The 25,568-nt window shown below is 40.2% G+C and overlaps 1 protein-coding gene across 3 annotated transcripts in view; it reads left to right on the plus strand.

Annotated features, from left to right (window-relative positions):
• Nucleotides 1–25,568, plus strand: part of efna3a (ephrin-A3a) — a 117,749-nt gene that overhangs the window by 71,187 nt on the left and 20,994 nt on the right. Inside the window, exons 2-5 of one of the 3 annotated variants that reach the window (XM_088329274.1) lie at nucleotides 2,775–3,076; nucleotides 3,812–3,880; nucleotides 3,960–4,037; nucleotides 21,272–21,729. In XM_088329274.1, the coding sequence (XP_088185400.1) occupies nucleotides 2,775–3,076; nucleotides 3,812–3,880; nucleotides 3,960–4,037; nucleotides 21,272–21,294 (472 nt within the window). In that variant the 3' untranslated portion in view covers nucleotides 21,295–21,729. Of the gene's footprint in view, nucleotides 1–2,774; nucleotides 3,077–3,811; nucleotides 3,881–3,959; nucleotides 4,038–9,260; nucleotides 10,197–21,271; nucleotides 21,730–25,568 lie in introns of those variants that run through there. The other 2 variants (XM_088329272.1, XM_088329273.1) reach the window with 2 other exon arrangements.

Raw genomic sequence — 25,568 nt, forward strand, 5'->3', positions numbered from 1 at the left:
TATATATATATATTTATTTATTTTTGGGTGGGTCAAAGAATTGGAGAACGACGCGTTAATAAGTGTTTTAGTGTTCATAATGTAGACTTGCGCCGATAGTTTCCTCCTTTGTTTATGGAGGGTTCGAAATAGGGATGGAAGGGTGGCAGAAAAGGGAGAAGGAGGGAGTCAGAGGAAGGCGCACCAGGGAAAGCATGATACTGCCATCGAGTGGTAAAAAGGATTCATTGCACTTTTTAATCCGTTTTTAAAAAATAACAAAATAAATCTGAATACGTCTCGATCATTGCTTTATGTACTATAGATTTTTTTTCAAATACATTTTGGATTAATTGTATTCTTTTTTTCAAGGGGTTCGTTTTTTTATGGTTTCTGACGGGTTATGGTCTTCATTTTTCAGATTTATTGTATTATTGTATTATATTATATTTTTTGCAGTAGTTGTTATTTAGCTTTTGTTATTTTGAGAAACTTGGAAGGAATGTGGAACCATTTTTTCAGAATGTACCGAGAAATTGCAGAATGTGTGTGCTTCCTGCCAGACCACCTTTGACTCTTCTAAAACAGTGGGTTTCAAGTAGTCTGACTTGAGGACCCCAAATTTCACCCGAATGACAAGATGGGACGCGAATCAAGAAAAAAACCCCACTTCTGAAATGTATCCACTGAAAGGATTTTGTATTTCAAACCAGAGATAGTAGAATAGATATATCCCCAAAATGAAATAAAAATAAAAATGAACGGCAAAACCCTAACCACTTCAATCACCCGACATACTCGCACATATAAGCTTCGTTAAAATAACCACCTACTAAAAGTTTTAATTATTGGTATAACAACTAGAAACAAAATATTTGAAACCTGTTACCGTACCTTCAAGGAGTGCTTCAATGACAAACACTATTTTCGTAATGGCAATCATAATCATACCTGTCAAGCTCCAGGGCTCCATGCCCTTACAAACGGGCGTATATTACAAAAAAATCTTACACCATATTTTTTTCAAACGTGTTTATTTATGTAGTTTAACATGTTATATTGTACATGTGTTTCGTTATATCATTCTGTACATATTCTTAAGACAATAAAAAATAAAAGAAAAAAAATCAGGAACAATTGTTATCAGCGTAACTAAATATCCTTTAATAACACTTTAAATTTAAATTTGTAAATGAAGATATTTTTTGGAGGAAAAAATTTTGTAGGTTTCTATTTTGTGTTCTACAACATCAACCATTGATGCTTGTATTTTAAATTTGAATGAATGGATGAATGGATACTTTATTTTGAACATTAAAATAAAAACAGAACAAAAACAATAACTCAACAACAAAATAATGTTTTATTGTTTTAATAAGCTTATTATGTAGAATACGATCGCTATTGTCGGAAGCGCAGAAGAATGCGCGTTCACGCGTTGGGGAGGATTTTGCAGGGGAGTCGAAATTAGGCACTACAGCGGCAGACGCATGCGCACAGTAGTATCAAAGCGCTCGCTTCGTTTGCAACAAAAAAAACGATACAGAGATAGAGGCTACCGCGGCGGACTCGTTTGACTTGATTGATTTGCCAATTCGTGATAGTCGGTGTCTACCGGATGGTACCCATCGTTGACAAATTTCCGTTTTTCCGTACAGATTTTCTTGTATGTCGTACACGTCTTAAAATGCAAAATAAACGTAATTTGTACAGCAAAAACGTACAGGTTGATAGGTATGCATTTCCGTCTTTGACTCAATCGATGTTCTATTCCACTTTTCCTTCCCATTATCACTAACTTTCTTGTGACTTATTATAAAAAGCAGAAATGGAAATAAAACCAACAAACTCACAATAAAATGAGATGAGGTCCCTCTTAAACACAAATGGGATGGGGCTGATTGACTGAACAGGAAGTCATGTTCGAGCAGTGCGTCATCTACTGTCTTATTGCCCCTCTGTTTTTTTTCTTCTTTTTATGATTTTGCTGGGGCAGAGGCCAGTGACCCACTGAAAACAGGTCGGCGACCCACTTTTCGCTGAATTTCCCTTGTTTTCCAAGGTTTGTGCAATGTATTCGATGGCTTGAAAGGGTTAGGTAATCTCCTGCTCAGAGAAACCCAATCTTGTTTAAAGTTGTTCCTCACCCAATGATCTGCAATTTTACACATTTTAAATGGAATCCTGTAATAGAAAATGGTGGGAAGTGCTGCCTGAGGTATGTTAACAATTCCTAATTGAGTTCAAGGGGCCCTGATGCATTATTCGCCACTGTCCCTATCTGCCCCTATCTTACTTTTACCATAGCTATTCGGGGCAGAACACATTAGGTTCGAGACATGAGGGCTGGTATCCTGCTCTTGAGGAGGTAGGTTATATTAGTGCCGGGTACAACCAGAATGCCCTATCTGGGGTTTGAACTGGGCACAGGCGTGTCAAGTCACCACACATATGTCCGCAATTATCCTGAACCATTTATTAGGTCATTTTCAACAGCGCATGCGGTCGGGTCATTTTCACCACCATGCCAGGTTGGTTGTTGCTGGTTTATTTGTGTCTTTGCGCCTTGCATTTTCAATTTACAGTTTCGGTCTTTGATTCTGGTTTGGACTTTGCCAAGTTCAGTTGCGTCTGGATGATTTGCTGTTTTGTGAATCCTTCTTTGTCACTTTTTACCTCCTTTTGTTATTATATACCAACCCTGTCTTTGAGCACCCCTGACTCCTGTTTCTGTTACCCCCACATGGGTCCATCCTCGGTCACAAACATCATTTTGGTTTCTTCCCGGTCTTCAGGCTTCGCCGGGAGGGCTACACGGTGCAGGTGAGCGTGAACGACTACCTGGACGTTTACTGCCCGCACTACAACGGAAGCAGCCGAGGTACGCTGGAGCGCAGCGTGGCCGAGCAATACGTCCTGTACATGGTGGGCTACGTTGGCTACAAGACGTGCGACCCCCGTCTGGGATTCAAACGCTGGGAATGCAACCGTCCTCACGCTCCGCACGCACCCATCAAGTTCTCCGAGAAGTTCCAGCGCTACAGCGCCTTCTCGCTGGGTTACGAGTTTACCGTGGGACAGGAGTACTACTACATATGTCAGTAATAGGGCTTGCCTGCTCTCTCTCACTACACCTTGCTCTCTCTTTTTTCCCTCCCTTCTCCCTTTTGCCTTCTTCTCTTTCCTTCTCACGTTCTCTCCCTTCTTTTCTCTTACACGTTATTGCTCTCTTTTATGCTCTCTCTATGTCTCTTTGTCTCTCTCTCTCTTTCTCTCAGTGTTCTGTTCTCTCACTCTCTGTCTTTATTTCTCCTTCTCTATCTCTCTTGATCTCTATCTTGCTCTTTGTCTCTGTCTTTCTCTCAATCTCTGTTTTTATCCCTTAGTCTCTTGATCTCTCTTATTATCTCTCTCACTCTCGCTCTTTATTTTAGTGTCTCTCTCTTTTGGGCTCTCTGTCTTTATCCTTAGATTTGTCTTTATCTCTCTCTCTTTCTCTCAGTGTCTCTCGGGTTCTCTTTCTCGCGCTCTCCGTCTCTCTGTATCTTTCTCTCTCTCTGTCGCTCTCTCTCTCTCACCCGGTGTTTCTCTCTCTCTCTCTCTCTCTCTGTCTCTCTCTCTCAGTCTCTCTCTCCCTCTCTCTCTTTCCCTCTCTCCAACTCTCTCTCTCAAACTTTCTCTTCTCTGTCCCTCTAAATCTCTTTCTCTCTCTTTGTTTCTATCGCTAGCAGTTTCTCCCTCTCCCATTATTTTGAAACACCTCCAATGGCTTTTATACTAATTATGTCACTTTTATCTGACCCCAACCCCGGCCTTTCTCCCTGGCCTTTAGCCACACCCACTCACCACCACCATGGCCACAGCTGCCTCAGGATGAGGGTCTTCGTGTGCTGCTCAACAGGTGAGGAACACGGCGCTAAATGGTGCCGCATGTTTGTCGGCCATTTTGATTCCGACCAGTCGTCTCTTCGGTTTTCCAGTTTCCCATTCGGAGGACGACTCCAGCCAAACGATGAGCACCTACACGGTGCGGCCCAGTATCAAGATACACGACATTGGTGAGCGTCTGCTAACAAACTTCAACTCTTACCTTCTGACATCGCATGAGAAGTTTTTCGCCTCGGGCTACGAAGGTATCAAACCGATTGCGCATCAGGGGAAGATTGGCGAGGCGGCAGACTGCCCTTCGGGTGGGAGAAGACACATTGGTCGCAAGGCGAGAAAACCGCTGTCTGTTTGGATAAATCCCAGTCCGAACCTGCGGCGAGGACTTCACTTACAGCTTACTCAATGCCTTTAGCATAAGGCTGGCAAACAAATAGCGTTGGTGTTGTGGAGATATGAAGAAAGAATTGATCACTTGTTGAGCAGATCTATCCAGAAATCAATATTATCGATACTAAGCAAGTACTTGGATTGGATCGATACAATTGTCCTGGGATAGATAGTTCACCCCTCCACCAATTTCCTCAAAACGGCCTCACAGAGGTAACCCTCTTCCAAGATGACCAGCGTGCAATAGATTTAGCATTGGTTAATGGTACACAAAACCTCGTTAACATCAATAAGAAAAAAAGTGGTAATATGTAGGAATCGTCCATGACAGCAACGACGCAAATTCCCCTCTGGTTGATGCAGACGTTGAGATGCTTCAGGTCCAGGCGGTGGTTCGCTGACTCAGAGTTTCTGGTTTCTTGTTTGGACATGTTGCTAGTGGTTTAGTGCCCACTTGTTAGTTTGTTACTTTGTACCTTCCATTTTCCATTTCCAGTTTCAGTCTTTGTTTCTTGCTTGAACTTTACCAGGTTTTGTTTTGTTTTGTGAACCCTTTTTCGTTTGTCACTTTCTACCTCTTTCTGTTATTGTAGACTTACCCCCTTTTTGAAAACCCCTTCCTCCAGTTCCTGCCACCCCCACATGGGTACATCCCACTCCTCCCAAAAACGGCTTTACAATCTTAGTGACCTGGTATGCCCATTCCTGCCCACTAACGTTTAAAATCTGTAGGATTTACATCCGCGTTTGGGGGATTCTTGGGGGAAACCGGCTTACGCAGACAAAACGGAGCAGGCGGCGTCAGCTACGGATAAATTCCCCGCCGCTGCATATTTGTGGGGGCCCGCCGTAAGAGGGCGGCGTATTCATATGCAAAGACGACCGAAATAGACGTCAGCAGCTCGCGGGCCTGGCGGCTGACAAGAACAGTTTTTTTTTGACGATCGGAAAAGGTCAAACGGGTGCCGGGAAATAAAAAAAAAGTGGGAGCCTGAGGTCTTCTGATTTTGATTTTTCATGAAAGCGCAAAAAGGTCAACATCCGAATGCCTGGCGGCTTCTCAGTGAGGAGCGTAAAACGCATCAAGCAAACAAAAGTGTCCTCAAAAGACCAAGTTAGTTTTTATTTACATAATATGACTTTCGATACTGCTGTTTATAAACCAGGCCAGATACTTCTTCTTTGAGTAGTCATCGATAACGATACGGCATGTTTATAGTTTAGAAGACACTCGAAATAAGGAGATAAGACATCAATGAATTTTGAACATGCACGGAGACCAGGAGAAGACTATTAAAAAACCCTTACGAATTCAAAATCTGTTCTAAAAGCCTTAACCTGAGCCCGTGCTTTTTATCAAAAGTTCTAGGTTACATGGGCAAATTGTAGCACCTTTTAAGGACTTTCAAAGCCAATTTTCAAAATTTAACAGTACCATTAAAAGAAAAAACCAGCGCTGACCAAAAGAACGGGAGCCTCAACTTTAGTTTGAAACCCTAACTATCCCCTACCTTGTTTCGGGAACCTAAAACGGGTTTAAAACCCTAACTTATAGCCCAAACCTTAGCTCCTAACCCTGGCCCTAGACATAACGCTAGCTGTAACTGTAACCCTAGCTCTTAATGTATTTTGGAACCCTACATTCAGTTTAGAACCCTAATATGGAGCTCAAATGCTATTCCCTGACCCTAAACCTACAACTTACCCTCGCTGTAACCCTTGCCCTAACCCTGTTGCAAACCCTAACCCTAGCTTTAAGCGTATTTTTGAACCCTACATTCAGTTTAGAACCCTGATATGGAGCTAAAACTCTAGTTCGTATCACTAAAACTTTGCTGTAACACTAGCCCTAAACCTAATTCAGAACCCTAAATTCAGTTTAATACCCTAATGAGGAGCCTAAACCTTAGTTTTAAACCCTAACTATCCCCAACCTTGTTTCTGGGACCTAAAACTGGTTTGGAACCCTAATTTACAGCCCAAACCCTAGCTCTAACCGTAGTCCTACACCTAACGATAGCTTAACTGTAACTCTAGCTCTAACTCTAGCTCTTAACGTATTTTGGAACCCTACATTCAGTTCAGAACCCTCGTATGGAGCTCAAACACTATTTCCTAACCTTAAACCTACACCTAACCTTTGCTGTAACCCTAGCCCCAAATCTATTTCAGAACCCGAAATTCACTTTAATACCCTAAAAAGGAGCTCTAACTTTCGTTTCTAGCTCCTGCCCTGATCCTTTTTGGAACACTCTCATTTGAACACCTAATCTAAGAAACATACCAACAATTTCAAGCATTTACAAGCATGTCATCTAAAATTCAAGCACATTTCAAACCTTGAACACAAAACTTCAAGCATTTTGAAGGATTTGAAGCATCCGTACGAACAGCAACATTATCGGCCAATAGTGACAAAGTAAACACTGTATAATAGTCAAAATCATGAACCACAATGGTGTGGGATTGGCAAAATAATAAAGTGGCATACTATGCAATCTCCTATGCAGGTGTCAATTGGGCAAATATTACACACTGTCCCTTTGCGTAAAAGTAATACAAAATTCTTATCTATTAGTAATAGACACAATATCTCATCTCATCTCATTAGCCGTACCGCTTATCCTCATTAGGGTCGCGGGGGGGCTGGAGCCCATCCCAGCCATCTCCAGGCAGTGGGCGGGGACACCCTGAACTGGTTGCCAGCCAATCGCAGGGCACACGGGGACAGACAACTCACTCGCTCGCTCATTCACACCTAGGGACAATTTAGACCGGCCAATCCACCTGAAATGCATGTTTTTGGAATGTGGGAGGAAACCGGAGTGCCCGGAGGAAACCCACGCAAGCACGGGGGAGAACATACAAACTCCGCACAGGAAGTCTGGAGCTGGATTTGAACCCACAACAGGTTCCCATGACATGAACTGTGCCGCACAAGCGCTGACCACTGCGCCGCCGTGCTGCCCTAGACACAATATATTACAGTAAATACACTATTTACAGTATGTGTTGCCTTATATAAAGCTTTGAATTTTTTGCAGCTCCCAACATATGTTTAAGTTTTGTCACCTTACAAAAAGAATCAAAGCTGGTATCTTTGTTTTGAAATACCAGGGATGGCACAGATGCCTATGTATTAGCACTACGTGTCAGTACCGGGCCACATCAATACAGATATCCATGTGTATGACTGTGTAACATAAAATAAATGCAATCAATTTCACATAATTTCAGGGAAATTTCATTCATTTGTCACATAAAGTCGGACAGACCCAAACGCAGGGCACAAGGAATCGAAAAAGCAAAGTCCAACAAGGGTGTTTATTTATTAGAATATGAGACTCACCACTGAAAAGGAAGAGCAAGACACTTGAAGAGGTTGTCTTGTTGGGGAAGGTCTTGATAAAAATATTTGAGGAATATTTTGAGAAAATGTTTTGTGATGTAGAGCTTGTTGTCTTGGAGATGGAGAATCTTGAGATGAGTGCAAACACATTCCAGTTACATGGACTGGGAGTATTTACAGCAGAGGGTTGCTAATGATTATTGGGAGCATCTGGACAGGGGAGTGGAAAGGGAGACTGGAAAATGGGGACATGCTGCCATCTCTTGAAGGAGGGGAGGTACTGCAGGACCCAAACCATGGCCACTTATTTGGGAAGAACAACGAAATCAGTCAGTTCTGAAGAGTTAAGTCGTTTTATATTAGTTTGTATGATACAAAATGAATGCGCTTTGGATTCTATTTTAGCATTAAAAAATTGGTAATGACAACCGAGTTGAGCTCCCGGGTAAGTCATCTGGTCCAGATCCAGGATCCAATTTTTCCGCCGTCCCGGATTCGTCTCATAATTGCTTTGCAAATTCAATGCGAAGCGAGCTCAACGCGCCGCTCTTTCGCTGAATACCGCGAGACGTCCTCTCGCCGCTCTTTTGCCCCGCGGCTAATGTTCTTGTTGAGTCCAATCAGTGGCAACGCCGTGCTAAATCAGCTTGATTAAACACCCCCAGACACATGAACAGATACTTAGGACAAAAACATAATTATTATAGGGAGGGGGGGAACCCTGACAAGAGCAATACGTTGAGGATGATTGCCAATTTGATGATCCTTCATCATGCCTGTGATTCAAATGGGAATGACAATTTTGGTCATTTTTACTCTTTTTAAACAAAACCCATAAGAAAAATGTCTTTTTGTATGCATTTCAGGCAGAACTTTAGGGTTTTTTTGTGCATGTGTGATACCTCCTGTATCCAAATAATGATTTATATATAATAACAAATAACATTTTACAGAAAGAACACTGAACTTATGCATGAACTTTTCATTGACGTTATCGCACGAGTTCGACTGCATACTCTCGATCGCTGGATTTAAGGAAGAAACACGAGCAGGTGGGGGCTTCCTTAATGCGTGGACAAAGATCTTGTCATAGTTTGCCGTCTGAAGTCCCTCCCCTTCTCCAAAAGATAGCAGAATCTCTCCATTTTCCAGTCTTCCTCTCCACTTCACTGTCCAGGTGCTACCACCAGCCATTTAGCTAACCTCTTTATAATTATTCCTGTCTTCCACTCCCTGTTGCTGTTGTGTCATTGAACTCATCTCCGGTTATTCCCTCTCCAAGGCGACAAGCTTTTTATTCCAAGACATTCATCTCCAGATATTTCCTCAAGATACTCCTTAAATCTTTTCTCAAGACCACCTTCTCAAGTTTCTCTCTCAGGATTTGCCACCTTGGCAGTTCCAGTTCCACTCGTCCTTCTCAGTCGTGATTCATACTTTTGTTATTGAATAACTCAAATCATTCCCAGAAGCCTTTATAATATATATATATATATATATATATATATATATATATATATATATATATATATATATATATATATATACACATATTCTTTTTTTTCTTTCTAATAAACCCCAAAAAAGGGACAACACTTCTGAAAACGTTCCTATACATTATGGCATAAATAATGAATGTATATTTCTCCCCCTTCAGACGAGTTTAACCCTGAAGTCCCCAAACTGGAAAAGAGTGTGAGCGGTAGCAGCCCGACCCGTGACCACCTCCTGCTCACCGTGGCAGCCATGTTGCTGACAGGCAACTCTCTGCTGTCCTAGCAAGCCGGGATGCCAAATTCCAAAAACGTCAACATACTTTATTTTCCTCTCTCCATCTGTTGCCGTTAAGTTTCCGGCAACACAGAGAAAAACGCCGTCTCGTCTTTTGACGTTGCCGGATGCAAGGAAACGGTGCCGGGTTGAGTCGAAAAGGGGCTGGATTTGGACAAAATTTGCATCCAGATGGGATTAAGACTGTTTACGTTCAACGCTCTGTTGGCTGCCGGATGCAGAAAAATCGTGCCGGATGCGAACTACAGTGCTGGTAACGGAAAAGACCGGCACGAATGACATAAGGCGTGCTTCAATCGAAGGCATTTTTGGGGAAATGTAGACAATAAAAGCAGGAGAGGGATACGGGTGAAGAAAACCGTGCCGGATGTCGACTACGCTAGCCCCAAAATGGAACGCGAATGTTTTTGAGGTGCCAAATGTGGACTCGATTCAGACTGGAGGTAGGATCGAACCTAAAAGAGCAAGCCTGACCATGGCCAGTGGGTCTTAAAGCCCACCCCTGATTGGTTAACCCCTTAACGTTCCGACGGCCTGCCGGTGGGCAGCTGGACTTTTCATGTAAATGGAATGCATTTATAAACAAATACGTGTATTTGATGTTTCCAGTCACTGAAATACATTTTCATGGTTAAAACTTGAGATTGTATTAAGGTAAAGACAAGAACCTACTGAGTCGGAGATTAGGTTTTTGATAGCACTTCCATCGGAGGCGCGTCCCACCTGAACTTTCCCCTAGGTTTGCTTCCAAGATCGACTCAGAGAGAATTCACACACATCCAATGGCCACAGGCTCATTTATTTAAAAGACAGGCATAAAACAACACCTCTGATTGGCTTAAGCAAGATCACGTGGATACGTGAAACTAATCTGATTGGTTTAAACAATTACATGTTTAAATAAAGCGAATAATGCTGGGATCTAGGAGCATAATGAATGACTAGTAAAAAATGTGAAACTTTGTAACACAGAAAGACAATGCGTTGTACTGTAAAACCTAGGGAGGCAAGCTTGTGACCAGAATTACTGGCACTAAAGGGAAGGCCATCTTGATAAATATTTAGCGGTCCCCAAAAGGATACAATTATTGTAAGAATACAAACAGCACTTAGATATCATCTTTGGCTTCGTTAAGGTAATTTTGAGGATAAAATCATGCAAAGGCACATTCAAACTATAATCAAACTATAATTTCCCTTACATACATCATGCCACACATCATTTGAAAGCTTCAACTCTTGAGATTAGATGTGATGACCGTTTCAAAATACTGTATAATCATCACTGAAACATCACAATCAGTCTGAAACAAGATACCCCAAAATTATAAACCCGAGGTAACTCACCTTTACATAGCCAACTTCTTTGAATGTCCGCGAAAATGGCTTCATTTCAACAGTGTAAAATAATAATTCCAAAACACTTGATAATGCTGACAGATAAATAGCCATCCGTCTTAAAGAGTGTCTGCTTCATTAGACGTTGCTTCTTGGAATTCCTTTGCTCCGCTCCAAAACTCCCCTTTAAAAATAAACAGACTTGAAATATTATCTCCTTTTGATTGACATCTTTCCCTGCCGATAAGAGGCTTTTTTCCACGGTCCATAGCCAGCATTAGCTTATACGGGACTGTTACATAAAACGGATATCACCTCCAGTAGGTCTGAATATCTTCAGCCAGTGGTAACCAAATTGAATGATGATTGACACATTGGCCAATGAAAATTAAAACATAATTTGATGCCATTTTCCGGGGGTGTATTCAAATTAGAAGCGGAAATAACGTGCGCAAGGCAATTCATGATTCATTTTTACGCACCATTATCATGCACAAGTATGCACGCTCATTAATTTGACTTCTGGAAAGAAAAGTAAAACATTAACAATTCTTTCACAATGTCTTAGGAAATGGCCAAGGAAGCATACAAATTTGCAATGGTTTTAGTCTAGCAAAGAGGTTGTCTCCTTCTATTTCTGTGTGTTCCAACTCAGATTACTAAATGTCAGTTTGACTTGACAGTGATTATTTCAGTTTGCTGCAAAAGTGTTACCTTTTAAAAGAGACCAAAACCGTCCATATTCAGCATTCAATTCACTTTGGTAAATCTTGGATTGGGATTTTAGGCGAATTGTACTGGAGCGTTAAGGGGTTAACTTGATTAGAAAGACCGAGCCTGAAGAAAACCCGAATTTTCATATTTTATTTGTGAGAGCCGAACTGGGAGACTCACTCCCAGGCTGTGCTAGAAGTAGACTGAATCCTTCCTCCACCACACAACACAAAGGAAAGTAAACAAAGAACAATGACTGGTGGATCTGTGAAAAAAAAAAAAAAGTATATCAGGTCTGGCTTAGGTTGTGCTCGGTCTTAAGATCTTACCTCTAATTCAGACAATGTTAGCATCAAACTGGATAAAATTGAAGCCCGATGACTGCCAAAGGAAGGTGATAGTGGGAGACATTTTGCTCTCCTATTTCCTGAATATTTATATACCGGCTAGCCAGCACCATTTTCTTGTTTTCCACAGATCAAGAACACTTTAGATGATGACACTTGTTTAGCCGTGGTGCAGTAGCAGTGCTTGAGTTTGGACGTAAAGCCGTCCTATACGAATGTCCGACACTGAATCCCTAACCCGATTCTTATCCTGCCTTTAAGGGGTACTCTGAAAAGAAGTACTAAATCAAATACTTTTAGATTTGAGTTAAATCAATTATATGTCATCCAGTAAAATCACCTTTCACTGGCTGCCTTGTTACAGTCCTTTGCAAAAGTATTGACCACTCCAAGCACCTTTGGACATATTACCATATTTCAGGCTGCAAACTTATAGATAAAAACTATACATTTGTAAATCAACAACATGTTAGACACAATTGTGAAAGGAAACAAATTTTATATTGAGCTAACAACTACAAAATTGCAAAAATATTGGCCCCATCTTAGTTTATATTTAAAGTTCATATTTTGTACATCCTCCTTTTGCTGCCATCACAGCCACAAGTCTTTTAAAGTATGACCCAAGAAGTTTTTAAAACTGAAATATTTGTATTTATATAGTTAGTTTTGGGCCCTTGTCCTGTTGGAAGTTGAACCTACGCCCCGTTCTGAGGTCTCTTGCCGACTCCAACAGATTTTCTGCTAGAATCGCCCTTCATTTGGCCTCATTTATTTTCCTATCAACTTTGTCAGTCTTTCTGCTGAACAAATGCTACCCCAGAGCATGATACTGCCACCACCATGTTTGACAATGGGGATTGTGTTTTCAGGGTGATGTGCAGTGTTATTCTTAAGCCAGACGTTACACTTTTGCATTCAGCACAAAAATTTTGGTCCGGCCAGAGCACCTTGTTCCACGTATTATTTGTGTATCCCATTTGAGTTCTTGCAAACCCCAAACAGGCCTTTTAATGGTATTCTTCCACAAATGGCAGATTTATGGAGAGTACGACTAAAAGTTGTCTAATGCAAATATTGTCCCACTTCGACTGTTAATGACTGCTGGTTATCCAATTTGATCATGGGACTCTTGGTTGCTTCTCCGATTAGTTTTCTCCTTGTTTGGGCCAAAGGTTTAGGGGGATAGCCAGGTCTTTTTTAGTTTCATGGTGGTTTTATGCCCCTCTCCATTTTGATACAATTGCTCGCATAAGACTCCAGGAGATATGTAAATGTTGAGAAATCTTGTATCCCATTCCTGGTTTGAACTTTATCTCGGTCCTTCCTGGTGTGTTCTTTGTGTCACAAGCCAGAAACGGAGAAGGGACCCAATAGCATTCGTTTTACTCTGTTTTATTGAGAAAGAGAGCAGTGCTTGCTTTCACGATCCGATGATAGTCGGACACGGGTAGCTGATGGCGGGAACGCGGAAGTGGCACTTCCGTGTCGAGCGAGGATATTCTTGGGCGGCAGGAGAGCTGGTCGATAGCCGGGGCTGGGGGAGCAAGGGCGGTAACGAGTCCAGAAAAAAGGTCGGCAACAAGTATCAGGCAGGAAACAGGGCAAAACAGGTCGATGGGCGGGACGGAAGAGCAGGGCAGAAACGGGTTCAGAAAGAGGTCGGCAACAGGTGTAAACAGGCCAGAAGATTGTCGGAAGGTACAGAGCTTGCCTAGCAAAAGCGTAGGTCCGCAGGACGGTCTGACAGCTTCCTCTTGGAAGCCGGGGGTTTAAAAAGGGTCAGGGAACCAATCAGCGACCAGGGCTGTTGGCGCCAAAGGGGCATTCGCAGATGGCCCGAATTAGCAATCATGACACTTTGGTCTTCATAATGCTTTCATAACGCTTCATAATACTGTCCGTTCACATGCATTTAAACTTAATGATAAACAGGTGCACTATGTCACTTTTAGTCATTTAGGTTGACATTGGATCATTCATAAATCAGCTGAGGACAATATTTTTCCAACGCCTACTTTTTAGTTTTTCATTCTAAATATACTATAAAATGTTGAAATAATTTGGTTCCACTTCATGATTGTGTCTCACATGTTGTTTTTTTTTAGAAAATATTGTCAGTTTTTATAGCTAAGTTTGAAGCCTGAAATATGGCCTTATGTCAAGTGGTTCTTGGGTGGGCAATACTTGTGGGCACTGTAAAAATAATCCAATTCGATTGGATTATTTGATTTTACAAAAATATGACGGCAAGATTCAGATTTAAATGGATGTACAATTTGAAAAAGGAAAGAAAAATATCACAAATAATTCAAACTGGTATCACCATGTTGATTCAATATCAGTATCGGTAAAATTACGTTGTAATATCGGGGGAACCATGAACACGTAATTGATTTCCCTTCAAAAAGAAAAAAAAAAGAAATCTGGCTTCTTTTCACTGTGGCCCCTCAACCCTTTGTTATGTACACGCTCACAATAGGTGGCCCCTTGCTTGTTGGTTGCCGTGGAAACCAGCCCATCTTCCAGCCGGAGGAGATTTTTACTCTGTTTACTTTTACACAGTCAAAAAATAAAGCGGTGTGAACGTGCAAAGGGTGAAACAACTTTCTTTGTTTTCATAATATTTTATAAAATGTGTATAATTTATTTATTTTAATTGATGATATTTGTGCACTCTCACTTGCCTTCTGTGCATCTTTGTGGCTTTTCCTCTGCTTTTTGGGGATTTGTTTTTGTTGTTTTTTTTTACAACACAGGCGGCATTATTACGAGTGCAATTGCGTGTTCACGCTTTTCCAAGTTTTGTGGCACCTAGAAATTTGTAAAGGAGACGTATGTAGGATCTTGTTATCCAAGCAAGAGAATGTGCTCTTAATAGTTTGGTCATCGAAAGCATTTACTGTCCATTGAGGAAAACCACCAGAAATGTGTTTACCTTGAATGACTTTAACAAAAAAGGTCTGTAAATGGAGCAAAGAATGAGAAAAAAACGACAATTAAAGTCATTTTGCAAAATGACTGCGATCATTTTTTTCTGCGTTACATTTGTGCTTTTTATGTCTCTTGTCAGGGTTCGTGCTTGAAATCCTTGAAAATGCTAGGATTTTAATGTGTTTTTAAAGATTGTAAAGTGCTTAAATTTAGGGTGAATTGTACATGCTTGAAATTGTCGCCATGGTTCCAGTCAAATCCGCTTGAAAATGAATCCAACGCTGCTCTCAGGTGGATTGGGTGTTTTTCTTCTACCCTCATGATTAACTGCAGTTGGCATTAGTTTGTATGGTATTGTCCTACGAGGTATCATAACCCCCTAGAGAAGAAGTGCATGCTACACCTGAAAAGGGCACTACAAAATGAAAATATGGGTTGTTCAGAAATGTTCTCGATTATTAGTATTAATAAGAAGCCAATAACCGAAATTTGGAGCCAGTATTTAGCTGCTGTAAAAGCTTAGAAATAGGTGCAACAAATTCCTCATAACGCAAATATGTTTGTCACGAATTGAAATAAAACATTAATAGCTTTCTGAAACCTTTTACAATAAATAAATTAAAATTTTAACACAACTAACATGACCTTCTTTCACTTACAGTGCAGTAAATAAAATTAGGCTTATCAGCAACTCATATAAAGGTACATGAAGACTTAAATTGAAACTTTTGACAGAAAAAAAATGAATAAAAATATTTATACAACCAACGTGACTTAGATTAGCTCAAAACAAAAAGTGCGTTGACATTTCGACAGAGCTCGCAAATTGAAAAGTGTGGGAACTCCCGTTTTAGAGCCAGATTGACAAGCTAATGTTATGGTAACCACTATTCACTCAGATTTCCACTTTAGCATGCTTTTTATGCTTTCTCACAATAACAAACACACACCATTCATTGACGAACTAATGTTATGATAAGAGCTAATATATCAGTCTCCACCTGAACATGTCAGAACCCGAACGGACGGTAGACCCAAACGCGTAACGTTTTCACACCAAGCTTTATTTCATGCGGGGGAACTCAAACGCTGGGCAGAAAAAGTGGGGCAGAGAAGTCAGACGCGGGAAAACCGGAAACCAGGTGCAGACGAGCAGGATACCGGACAGGGCGGGACAGACGGAATAGATACCGGATACAGGATACAGGATAACGGGGAACCAATCAGGCAATGAGCAGCAGATGGCGTCAAAAGAGCGGGCACAGGTGAGGGCAATGGGAAATCGTGAAAGAACATGCTTCCATAAAAACAAGTTAACAACACTTTTTTACGCTATCTATCAATCAGGCCCTAGCTTTTCTACATGGGAATTAAAATCTCAATATTATCAGCGGTCTTGACTTACAGGCATGTCGTGACTCAGAAGTTAGCAGAGTTGCCACTGATTACTCCGCTCTAATGTTATTCTTCCTGCCTTAGTGTCTCCATCCTCGGTCGCTTATCCAATCAGAATGCACGGCAGGAGAAGGGAGAGAAAGGCTCGGCTGTATCTGAGCCTAAATAATCTTCCCATTAAATGGATAAAAATGCGGATACCGATCGCTGTCATATTTTGGAATATCGGTTGAGATAATCGGCCCAGATGCAAAAATTAGGTATAAATGATTTACTTTAGGCCATGCGAAAAATTAAGCGAGCGTTTTCATTGGGAAATTGTAAGAACTTCCTACAACTGAAAAAGTGAGCTACATATTACTTTTATCATTTTTTTTTAATACTTTATTGGGGAGAGATTTGCCTTAAAATATTTACACACATATTGTTCAGCTGCACAAAAATATTTGCGTTTTACTCAAGATCTACAAATCATATGTCGCAAGATTACAACTTGTGCATGTAAATCACAGATATATTTTTGGCTCTGCAAATTACATAATTCACACTGGATTCTTTAGGGAGAAATTGGAAAATTGGCCTTCAAAGTCCATAAAATGTGTTTAAATTTAGCCATGAAAAAGACATACAAAAGCTGTAAAAACAAACAAAAAAATGTATCACTTCTGCAACCAAAAAAAATCTAAACGTGTTACAAATTCATTGGGAGATAACATTTGAAATTCTCACTTGGGCAGACTTGATTAAGATTATGATTTAAGATGGTGTGTTAAAATAACGGAATAAAAGTCAGTGAAGCAAGCAGGCCACGAGGTGAACATAAAAATAACTTGAAAGATGATTATTTGGAAAAGACTCAAAATTCGAGTCAAGTCAAAGGTTTATGTCTGCGTTATGCTCTAAGCTATTTTTGTTCCTCATCTTGTGCGTAAGAAAGTATCAAGTCGACTTTCTAAGTTTAGTGTTTTCTCCCACAAAAAAAAGAAAAAACTATTCCTACTATGTCTGCCAAGCTAATTAACTTATGATAGAAGACAATAAAAATACCGTATTTTACGAACAAATCAAATAATTTCCAAATATGTCCAAGTGCATCTTATCCAAATCCAAATGTATTATTATAACATTTTCATCCACCGAAACGCAACTCAAAATTCTGCATGAAGACATTCAATGTACATAGGATAACACTATTACAGACAGTTTCCCTCCTCAGCGAAAATAAATACTATTTTTTAGACTAACATAATTTTCTTTAGATAGATAGATAGATAGATAGATGATAGGTCTAATGATTGTTAGATCTATTAATCGTTAGATCTAAAGATGGATGGATTGATAGATCTATTGATCGATATATCAATTGATCGCTGGATAGATAGATCTATTGATCGTTAGATCTAATGATGGATAGATCTAATGGTTAATGGATGGATAGATCTACTGATCAATATATCTATTGATCGATGGATAGATATATTGATCAATAGATCTAATGATCAATGGAGAGAGATCTATTGATTAAAATATCTAATGATTGATTCATAGATAAATCGTTGATGGATAGACGGATAGATTTATTGATCGATGGATGTATTGATAGATATATAGATGGATGGATAGATAGATCTATTTATCTATTAATCGATAGATAGATCTTTAGATAGATAGAAAAAGCAATTCGTATTCCTTCGAGAGTTGTGTGTGGTCTGTGCTTTGCCATAATCACGTTTTATTTCTATTACTATTTATTTTGTTTTTATGGTATTTTAACCATGAAGTGTATCTATATATCAGTATAAAGGAGGGGATTTTATCGTCTTATTATACAATGAATGTTTTTATACAGCACTTAAAGTGGCATTTTATTGCCTGAAAAAATGCTTTACGAATAAATATAATTTGATTTGATAAATACAGGTGTCTTGTAAATGTTGTCTTTCTGGACTTTAAAATGTATTGCAGTTTTTCTTTTGTCCAATTTCCCCCCCTCCTTTTCGTTTAAGGTGTTGCGGGTGAGAACGGTCAGGTGACCATAAAATCCTGTTTACCTTATAGATTGGAAAATACAGTCATAAACTTGGAAATGCACAATTACAATGAAAATCCTGCTACATACAGTAACCATTTATCAATGAATCGATTTAATTTAGTGGTGAAATCGACTTTGGCTTGTGCATTATGAAATATGTTCATTTTTTTAATTTCTGAGTTTTTTTGACACAACCTCAGCTTTTCACGGGCGTAACGACGCTTTGAGATCGCGATACAGACGAGATACAGCCGTGCTTTACACGCGGTTAGAAATTCACACGCGGTTGGCCGCGCGAAAAAGTTTTGCGCTGCTCAAAACTTTAGACCACGGGTAACCGCGGGCGGCACACGTGGTACACACGAGGTAAAGACGCGGTACGAACGTGCTAGGACGTGCTACGGCCGCGGCCAAGACGTGGTTACACGTGGGTAGGACGCGAAATTTTAGCGGGTAATCGCGGGTGGAGCACGGTCATAGCACGTTTGTTCTGCGCCTGTATCGCGGTGTTATCACGTGCATTAGCGTGTGTACCGTGTGTAAGCACGGTCAAACGCAATGCAGCCGCGGTTACCCGTGACAAGGACGCAGAACAGTCGCCGGCGTCTGTTTCGCGGGCATACCACGGGTAAACAGCGGGTTTAGTCAATTTTGCACATTTTCAACCGTGTCAGCTTCACGGGCAGAAATTTCTGGCGGTGATTCAGCCTCGATACGCCCGTGAAAGGCTGTGTGACCGGGCCTTTACAGAAGCAGGCCTTGCATTTCACACCCAGGCTTTCAGCAGGCTGAATCACTCCAACCCTCGTTAACCTATTCTATGGCTATAAAACATTTGCTACTACAACACTGATTCAACGGGGGAGAAAAAAAGCTAGCTCGAATGCATGAAAAAAGTGTAACGCCCAAGTGCAAAAGTGCACCTGCATGAGAATGAGGCCCGTCATGGCGATTTCCTGGACGTTTCCCTCCTCCTCTCTCTGACAAGGATCCGCTTCCTGTGAGGCTTCTAATTTGCATATTGGTCGCTTCCTTCCGTCGCCGCAATATTGGCTAATCGCTGCCTTCTCTTCCCTCTGCAGATTTAACAGTAATCCCCTCCCTTCAATGTGTGTGTTTTAGTGGGTGCGCAAATGTGCCCACACTTTGGGCATCTGGTCAAAACTTAAGCGCAAAAATAACTAATGAAGTTACCCTTTCCAAAAAAGTTGTTATGTCATGTTGCAGATTAACGATCATCAAAGGAAATCTTAAAAAAATATGCATGCCCCTAAATTTCACGTCTGTTAACAAGACTTTAAAAAAGAGGAAATCCTCCACGCAAAATACCCGATTTCAAAGAGAAATTTAATGTCTGAGCCAAGCATTCTAAATGCAGCAAGCCAATCAAAATGGCCCCCAAATATTACCATATTTCAGGCTTCAAACATATAAATAAAAGAATCAAAACATTGTCTAAGAATGAAGAACACGTAAGACACAATCGTGAAACAAAAACGAACCACATAAACATTTGATATTGTGCTATAAAATGTAAAATAAAAAGTAAATGTTGCAAAAATATTAGCCGCCTTTGATTTAAATACATTCTACAACTTCCTTTTGTACTAATCGGTTCCACCAGTATTTTTGTGTATGTCTCTAAATTGTTCACATCTTGAAACAGGAATATTTGGCCCCATCCATCTTCTCATCAACTCTGACGATCTTCCCTGTCCCAGCTGACGACAAGCAAATTCAGAGCATGATGCTGCCACCACCATGTTTGACAGTGGTGATGGTGTTTTCAGGGTGATGTGCAGTGTTACTCTTACACCAGATGTAACACTTTGCATTCAGCCCAAAAAGTTCAATTTTGGTCTCATCTGAGCAGAGACGATCATCCACATGTTATTCGTGTCTCCCCTGTGACTTCTTGCAAACGCCAAAAGAGGCTTTCTATGGTATTCTTACAGAAAGGGCCTTTCTTCTTTCCATTCTTTCATAAAAGGCAAATATACACTGACTACAACACAGATTGACCCTCTGCCGGTCATCCAATGTGATCATGGGCTTCCTGGTTGCTTCTTCGATTGATGTTCTTGTTTGGGCGGAATGTTTAGCGGGACAGCCAGGTCTTGGTAGGTTTGCAGTGGTTTTATGCTCTCTCTATTTTGATGTTATTGCTCGTACAGTGCTACGGGATATGTGTAAGTGTTGTGAAATTTTCTTGTATCCCATTCCTGCTTCGAACTTTTCCATAACTTTATCTCGGACCTGCCTCGTGTTCTTTGGTATTTGTAATTCTGTCTGTTCTCTAGAACAGGTTTATTTAAACTGAAACGCTGCCATTGTGAGGCATTTAAGCCGACATTAGATCATTCAGAAATCATCGGGAAATTCTGGAGTCATTAGGCTTGGCTGACAGAACAGGGGGCCAATATTTTTGCAACACCTACTGTTCCGTTTTTCCGTTGTGAATATAATAAAGAATGTTATCTAGATATACTTTGGTTCCACCTCACGATTGTATCTCACATGTTGTTCACTCTTAGGAAATATTCCCTTTTTTTTTAGCTTTAAGTTTGAAGCTGTAGTTGTGGCAAAATGTCATAAAGTTCTTGGGTGTGGGTTGATACTTTCACTAGGCACTCTATAGGATGATAAGATACAATATACATATTAATATATCGGGATGAAATGGGATGAGAGGCTTTGCAGCTGCTGTGACCTGTGCCCATGTGGCTAAGCGGCTTTGATATATCATTGATTTTCTTAACACGCGTATGCACGTGCAACAGCAACCACTTGATAAACAAACAGGTCAGAATTTGAACTAAATTTTTAATCAAAATCGGATCTGTATCCCCTTTGGGCGTTTGAACTCCACCCCCCATTGATGTGATGCAACATCGAATGGCTTTAGCGTACGGCGATCCTTTCCATAGAGATCCTGCAAAATTGCTGTTTACGTTAGCGCTGTTGCAGATAATTAGCAGGTCGACTTCAGCTGCATAATCTGTAGGTGCTGCTGTTTTTGTTCACTTAGCAAAAACGTGGAGTGAGCACAACCTCTGTCAAACGTTTTCAATTAAAATGTATGAATCATGAGATCTGACTAAAATATTTCTGTCACAGTCTGGTGCGCTACCTTCACCTAGAGGGCGACAACCGGGTGTGGAACTGGACACACCTGAGGCCAAACCAAGACACATCGGTCCCTAATTCTACAGCTCTCTGACTGTCGAGCATTGCCATTCCATGCCACTTTCATCCTGTCGCCTGTTACAATGTCATGTTTAGTTTTATTTTCTATTTTTCTTTGTGACTTCCTTGCATTCTTTCAGTGACAGGTTTGTTTATTTTTTCTGGTTTCTCAATTCGGGCATTTTTGATAGTTGTTTTTTTTTTACTACTTGTTTGGTCGGTACTTTGGTCTTAGTTCTGTAAATAAATACCATCCTCTTTTGGACCACCCCTTCCTCTCGTTCCTGCTTTCCCCACATAGGTCCATTTCCTTCACAACTTGTCAGAATGACCCGACTAAAGTGAGAAGCGTTCATCTCCTCTGTCCCTTTTTTGGGGGCGAGCCTGTTCATAAAAAAATAAAAAGCAAAAACATTTTTTACATTTTTAAATTAATCGTTTAGATTAGGGTTTGTATGCTATTTTTGCTACTTTCCAACCTGCATGAGCTTTCTCTCGTTTAACTGTTGTGGAAATGAATTAAATTTGTTGTTGTTTCCCAATGCACAGTTGATAAACAATACAAGAAAGAGAGAGAAAATAAACCCCCCAATAATCCTTTTACAATCAAATTATTTGTGAGCCTCCCAAAAAAACTAGCCCTCCAGCTAAGGCACACGTTTTACGCCATTAATTTCTGAGTCTTGCCCACTTGAGAATGTTTTTCTACCAGCTCAATTGATGTTCACTTCGTTGTTATTTTAGCCATCGATATGAAAATCAAACTAAGCAACCAAAGAAGGACCGTGACCACAGGGGACATGTTATCGAAGCTTTAATTCCATTATCTGGATGGTGAAAACTGCAAAAGTACAATTAATGCATTGAGACTATGTGCTAATAACTTGAAAATAAAAGGAGTAAACTGTCAATCTGTCTGGACTATTACGAGATATAGTTGCTTATACATCATAGACACACTATTCGAAATATATTGAATTGGACATGCAGTCCTGTCAGCCATTGTCTATGCCTCTGTTTATTTTAAACTGGCGATACAGGAAGTTTCATGAGAAACCCAGATGTAGTATCATTTTGCTGCGCTTTTCAACTTAAAGCTCAAATTAAAAAAAAATATTTGTGTAAAACAATTCCTAAAGAAGTTAGATCGGTTTTAGCCTTGGGTAACATTTTAAACACAGTAACTCATTCATTGAAGAAAAACAGTTTCCCAGTGACAATAAAGAAAATTCCAACAGACCCAAAAGACTGGCTTTTTACAGTATCTTAAACAAAAAGATCAATCCTCTCATGTACATCACTGTGTTTAATATCTAGCTTCAGACCCTACACTTAGCACATTATTGAAACCCACAGCTTTTTATCTCTAACCTACAGTCCATTAACAGTAGGTCAGCCGGCAGGACGTTTTAATATATGAAGCATCCCTGGTCCCACTGGCCCAAGAGCCAACACGGACCCCGGATTAATCCTGGGCTAATGCCATTTTTTTTTAAAAAGTCAAGTGTAATGATTTGGAGCGGTATGAACAAAGCTTTAAGTCGGGCGCACTAAAGCCCACCAGGAGAAATCCATCATCCTCGATGGTGTCCATATGTGGCAGAGGAAGGGGGTCAGGGAAAGGCTGCCAAAGAACCATCCAGCTGTTGTGCCAGTTGTGGGGACGAGCGGCGAGGATTAGCCATGGCTAAAGCTATCCCATCACCATTTGGGGAAAATAAAGACCCCACAGGGGTCGCGTGGCTTGCAGGCGTCCTGTCGGGATGGGCAGCTAGGAAACCATTTAAGTAATTGATCTCAACGTATATATTTTATCAATCCTAATTAATAGGCTAACAATAATCGTATAACCGTAAAGATACCAAATTTCTTTTTAATCAAATGTTGTAAGATTATAATCACTGTGCCTTCATGTTTTGATCTGATTTAATAGAATTTTAAAAATGGTTTGTATACTGTACTTTCCGGACTACAAAGGTGGGCGAGGCCTTCTCTGCCGGCCTAAAAATATATCTTAAACATATGATGTTATTTATATACTATCCATGAATACTCATTAAATAATTCTAGGCTGTCGGTCATCTTCATTTCATTACTTTCACCCTTTTCATACACAGTGTAACCTCGGTTTTCGAACGCCTCTCAGTTCGAACAAATCGGAGTCCGACCAAAAATTCCGAGAAATTTTTGCTTCGCTGTTCGGTCAAAAAATCGGAGTTCGAACGCCGGTAATGCGTGAGTGCGTACGCTAGGGTGCGATGCTGAGCGGCGTACGGGTGTAGATCGCTCTTTTCGTGACCAACTGTTATCGCTTGCGGACGTGCTTCGTTTTGCTTTCGCTTTTAATATAGGTGTACCAAGTGTTTTAGCCCCTAATTATGCCTCCGAAGAAAGTTAGTGCAAGCAGCAAAGTTGCTACAGGTGAAAAAAGAAAAGTAGTGCGTACAACTATTGCATTTAAGAAAGAAATAATAGCAAAATATGAAGGAGGTGTGCGTGTGTCTGATCTTGCTAGGAAATACAGCATGGCTAAATCTACGATCAGTACGATACTAAAGAATAAGGAGGCTGTGAAATCTAGTGATGTGGCCAAGGGAGTGAGTGCTATAAGCAAGCAACGGCCGCAAGTTTTGGAAGAGGTTGAAAAACTTTTGATGATTTTCCTCTCCCCACCGTCTACCTTCTGCTGACCACCACAAAGGTAAGAAATCCTATTCATAATTCTTTTTTTTATCCTTTTTTTTATTTTTACACGTTCATGTTAGAATAATCTTTCGTACGGAAGATTACTATAACGCGAACGTACGATTAGCCTGGCTTAGCTTTACGTTAAACATTCAAGGTAAACATTCAGGGTGTTGGAACGGATTAAAACTATTTACATCATTTTTAATGGGAAAAATGATTTCGGTGATCGACCAAATCGGTTTTCAAACAGGGTTCTGGAACGGATTATGGTCGAGAACCGAGGTTCCACTGTACAAGCATTTAACCAATTACATTTCAGCCATTACTTGTGACCAGGGTCAGATATCTACCCGGAGGCCTTCACAAACAGCTCTGCGGGCCCTGAGGCATAAAATAAAGCTGCTGGTTTAGGCAATCAGATTAAGACTTCTTAAAGGCATAACAACATGTCTGCAGTTTTACGAACTATGATTGGCTGGGGGAAGTAACATTAACAACGAAAAGTGAGGAAAAACGATCCCCTGTGTCCAGATATAGAACAGAATGGGCTTGAACTTCAGTATTAGCTTCAATGGCAGTGGAAAAGAATTTCTTGATGGAACCGAAACACAACTGAAAATCTGTGAGACAGGAAAATTAAAATCTTGAGGAAAGAAAGGTGAATGTATTTTCGGCACTAATAAAAAGTATTTTTGGTGAATAAAATATGGCTATAAATCGAAACAATCTTGCAATTTTGTATGGTTATTGTTGATGTGTTTTATATGTGTTGCAGCAACAACTGGTTTGGATTAATTCAGTGTACTAATGGCCTAGGTGTGAAATGCAAGGCCTACCACAGAAAGATATCAAGTATTTTCTTCAAATTTAACGTTGAAAGATTATGAACCCTGTTCTTTCATCTTTTGACTTGAATTGATAAGATTTAAAAAACTTGAATAACGTGTTTTCCGGACTATGAGAGTCAGATCAGGAAGCTTCTCCTGCTACTGGTATCCATGGAAACCAAAATTGTTTCCTGTGGGGGAACAAACCCCCACTGAAAAAATGAAATATTGCCAGAAATAAGAAAGTGCGCCTTATAATTAGTCACGCTTTATAGACCAAAAATGCTGTTAATATTACTGATATGATTGTACGTACAGTAACCATTTATGAACAAATAAAGTAAATTTAGTTGTGAAAGCACATTTCCTAACTATGCATAATGCAATCGTAGCTCTAACTCTAGTTTTAATTTCATGTGACTCATAGTCCGGTGCACCTTATCTATGAAACAAAAAGCGCAGAGAGAAATATTTTGAGGGTGCACTTTATAATCAAGTGGGCCTTGCAGTCCGCAAAATAAGGTAATTTTATTTTTTACTTCAATATTTTCATGAATCCTTTGCTTAAAATATCAAACTATTTTAAATGCAATAATACTGGCAAGAAGTGTTTTTGTTGTTATTGATTACATCACAAATTAATTGCGATCATTAAGCTAATGTAGTGCCTCAAATTGTAATTGTTAGATATGTTTTCATCTAAAAATTGTCGT

Source organism: Urocampus carinirostris, chromosome 2 (assembly GCF_059441175.1).
Source record: "Urocampus carinirostris isolate Australia breed hairy pipefish chromosome 2, RoL_Ucar_1.0, whole genome shotgun sequence".
NCBI classification, from domain to species: domain Eukaryota; kingdom Metazoa; phylum Chordata; class Actinopteri; order Syngnathiformes; family Syngnathidae; genus Urocampus; species Urocampus carinirostris.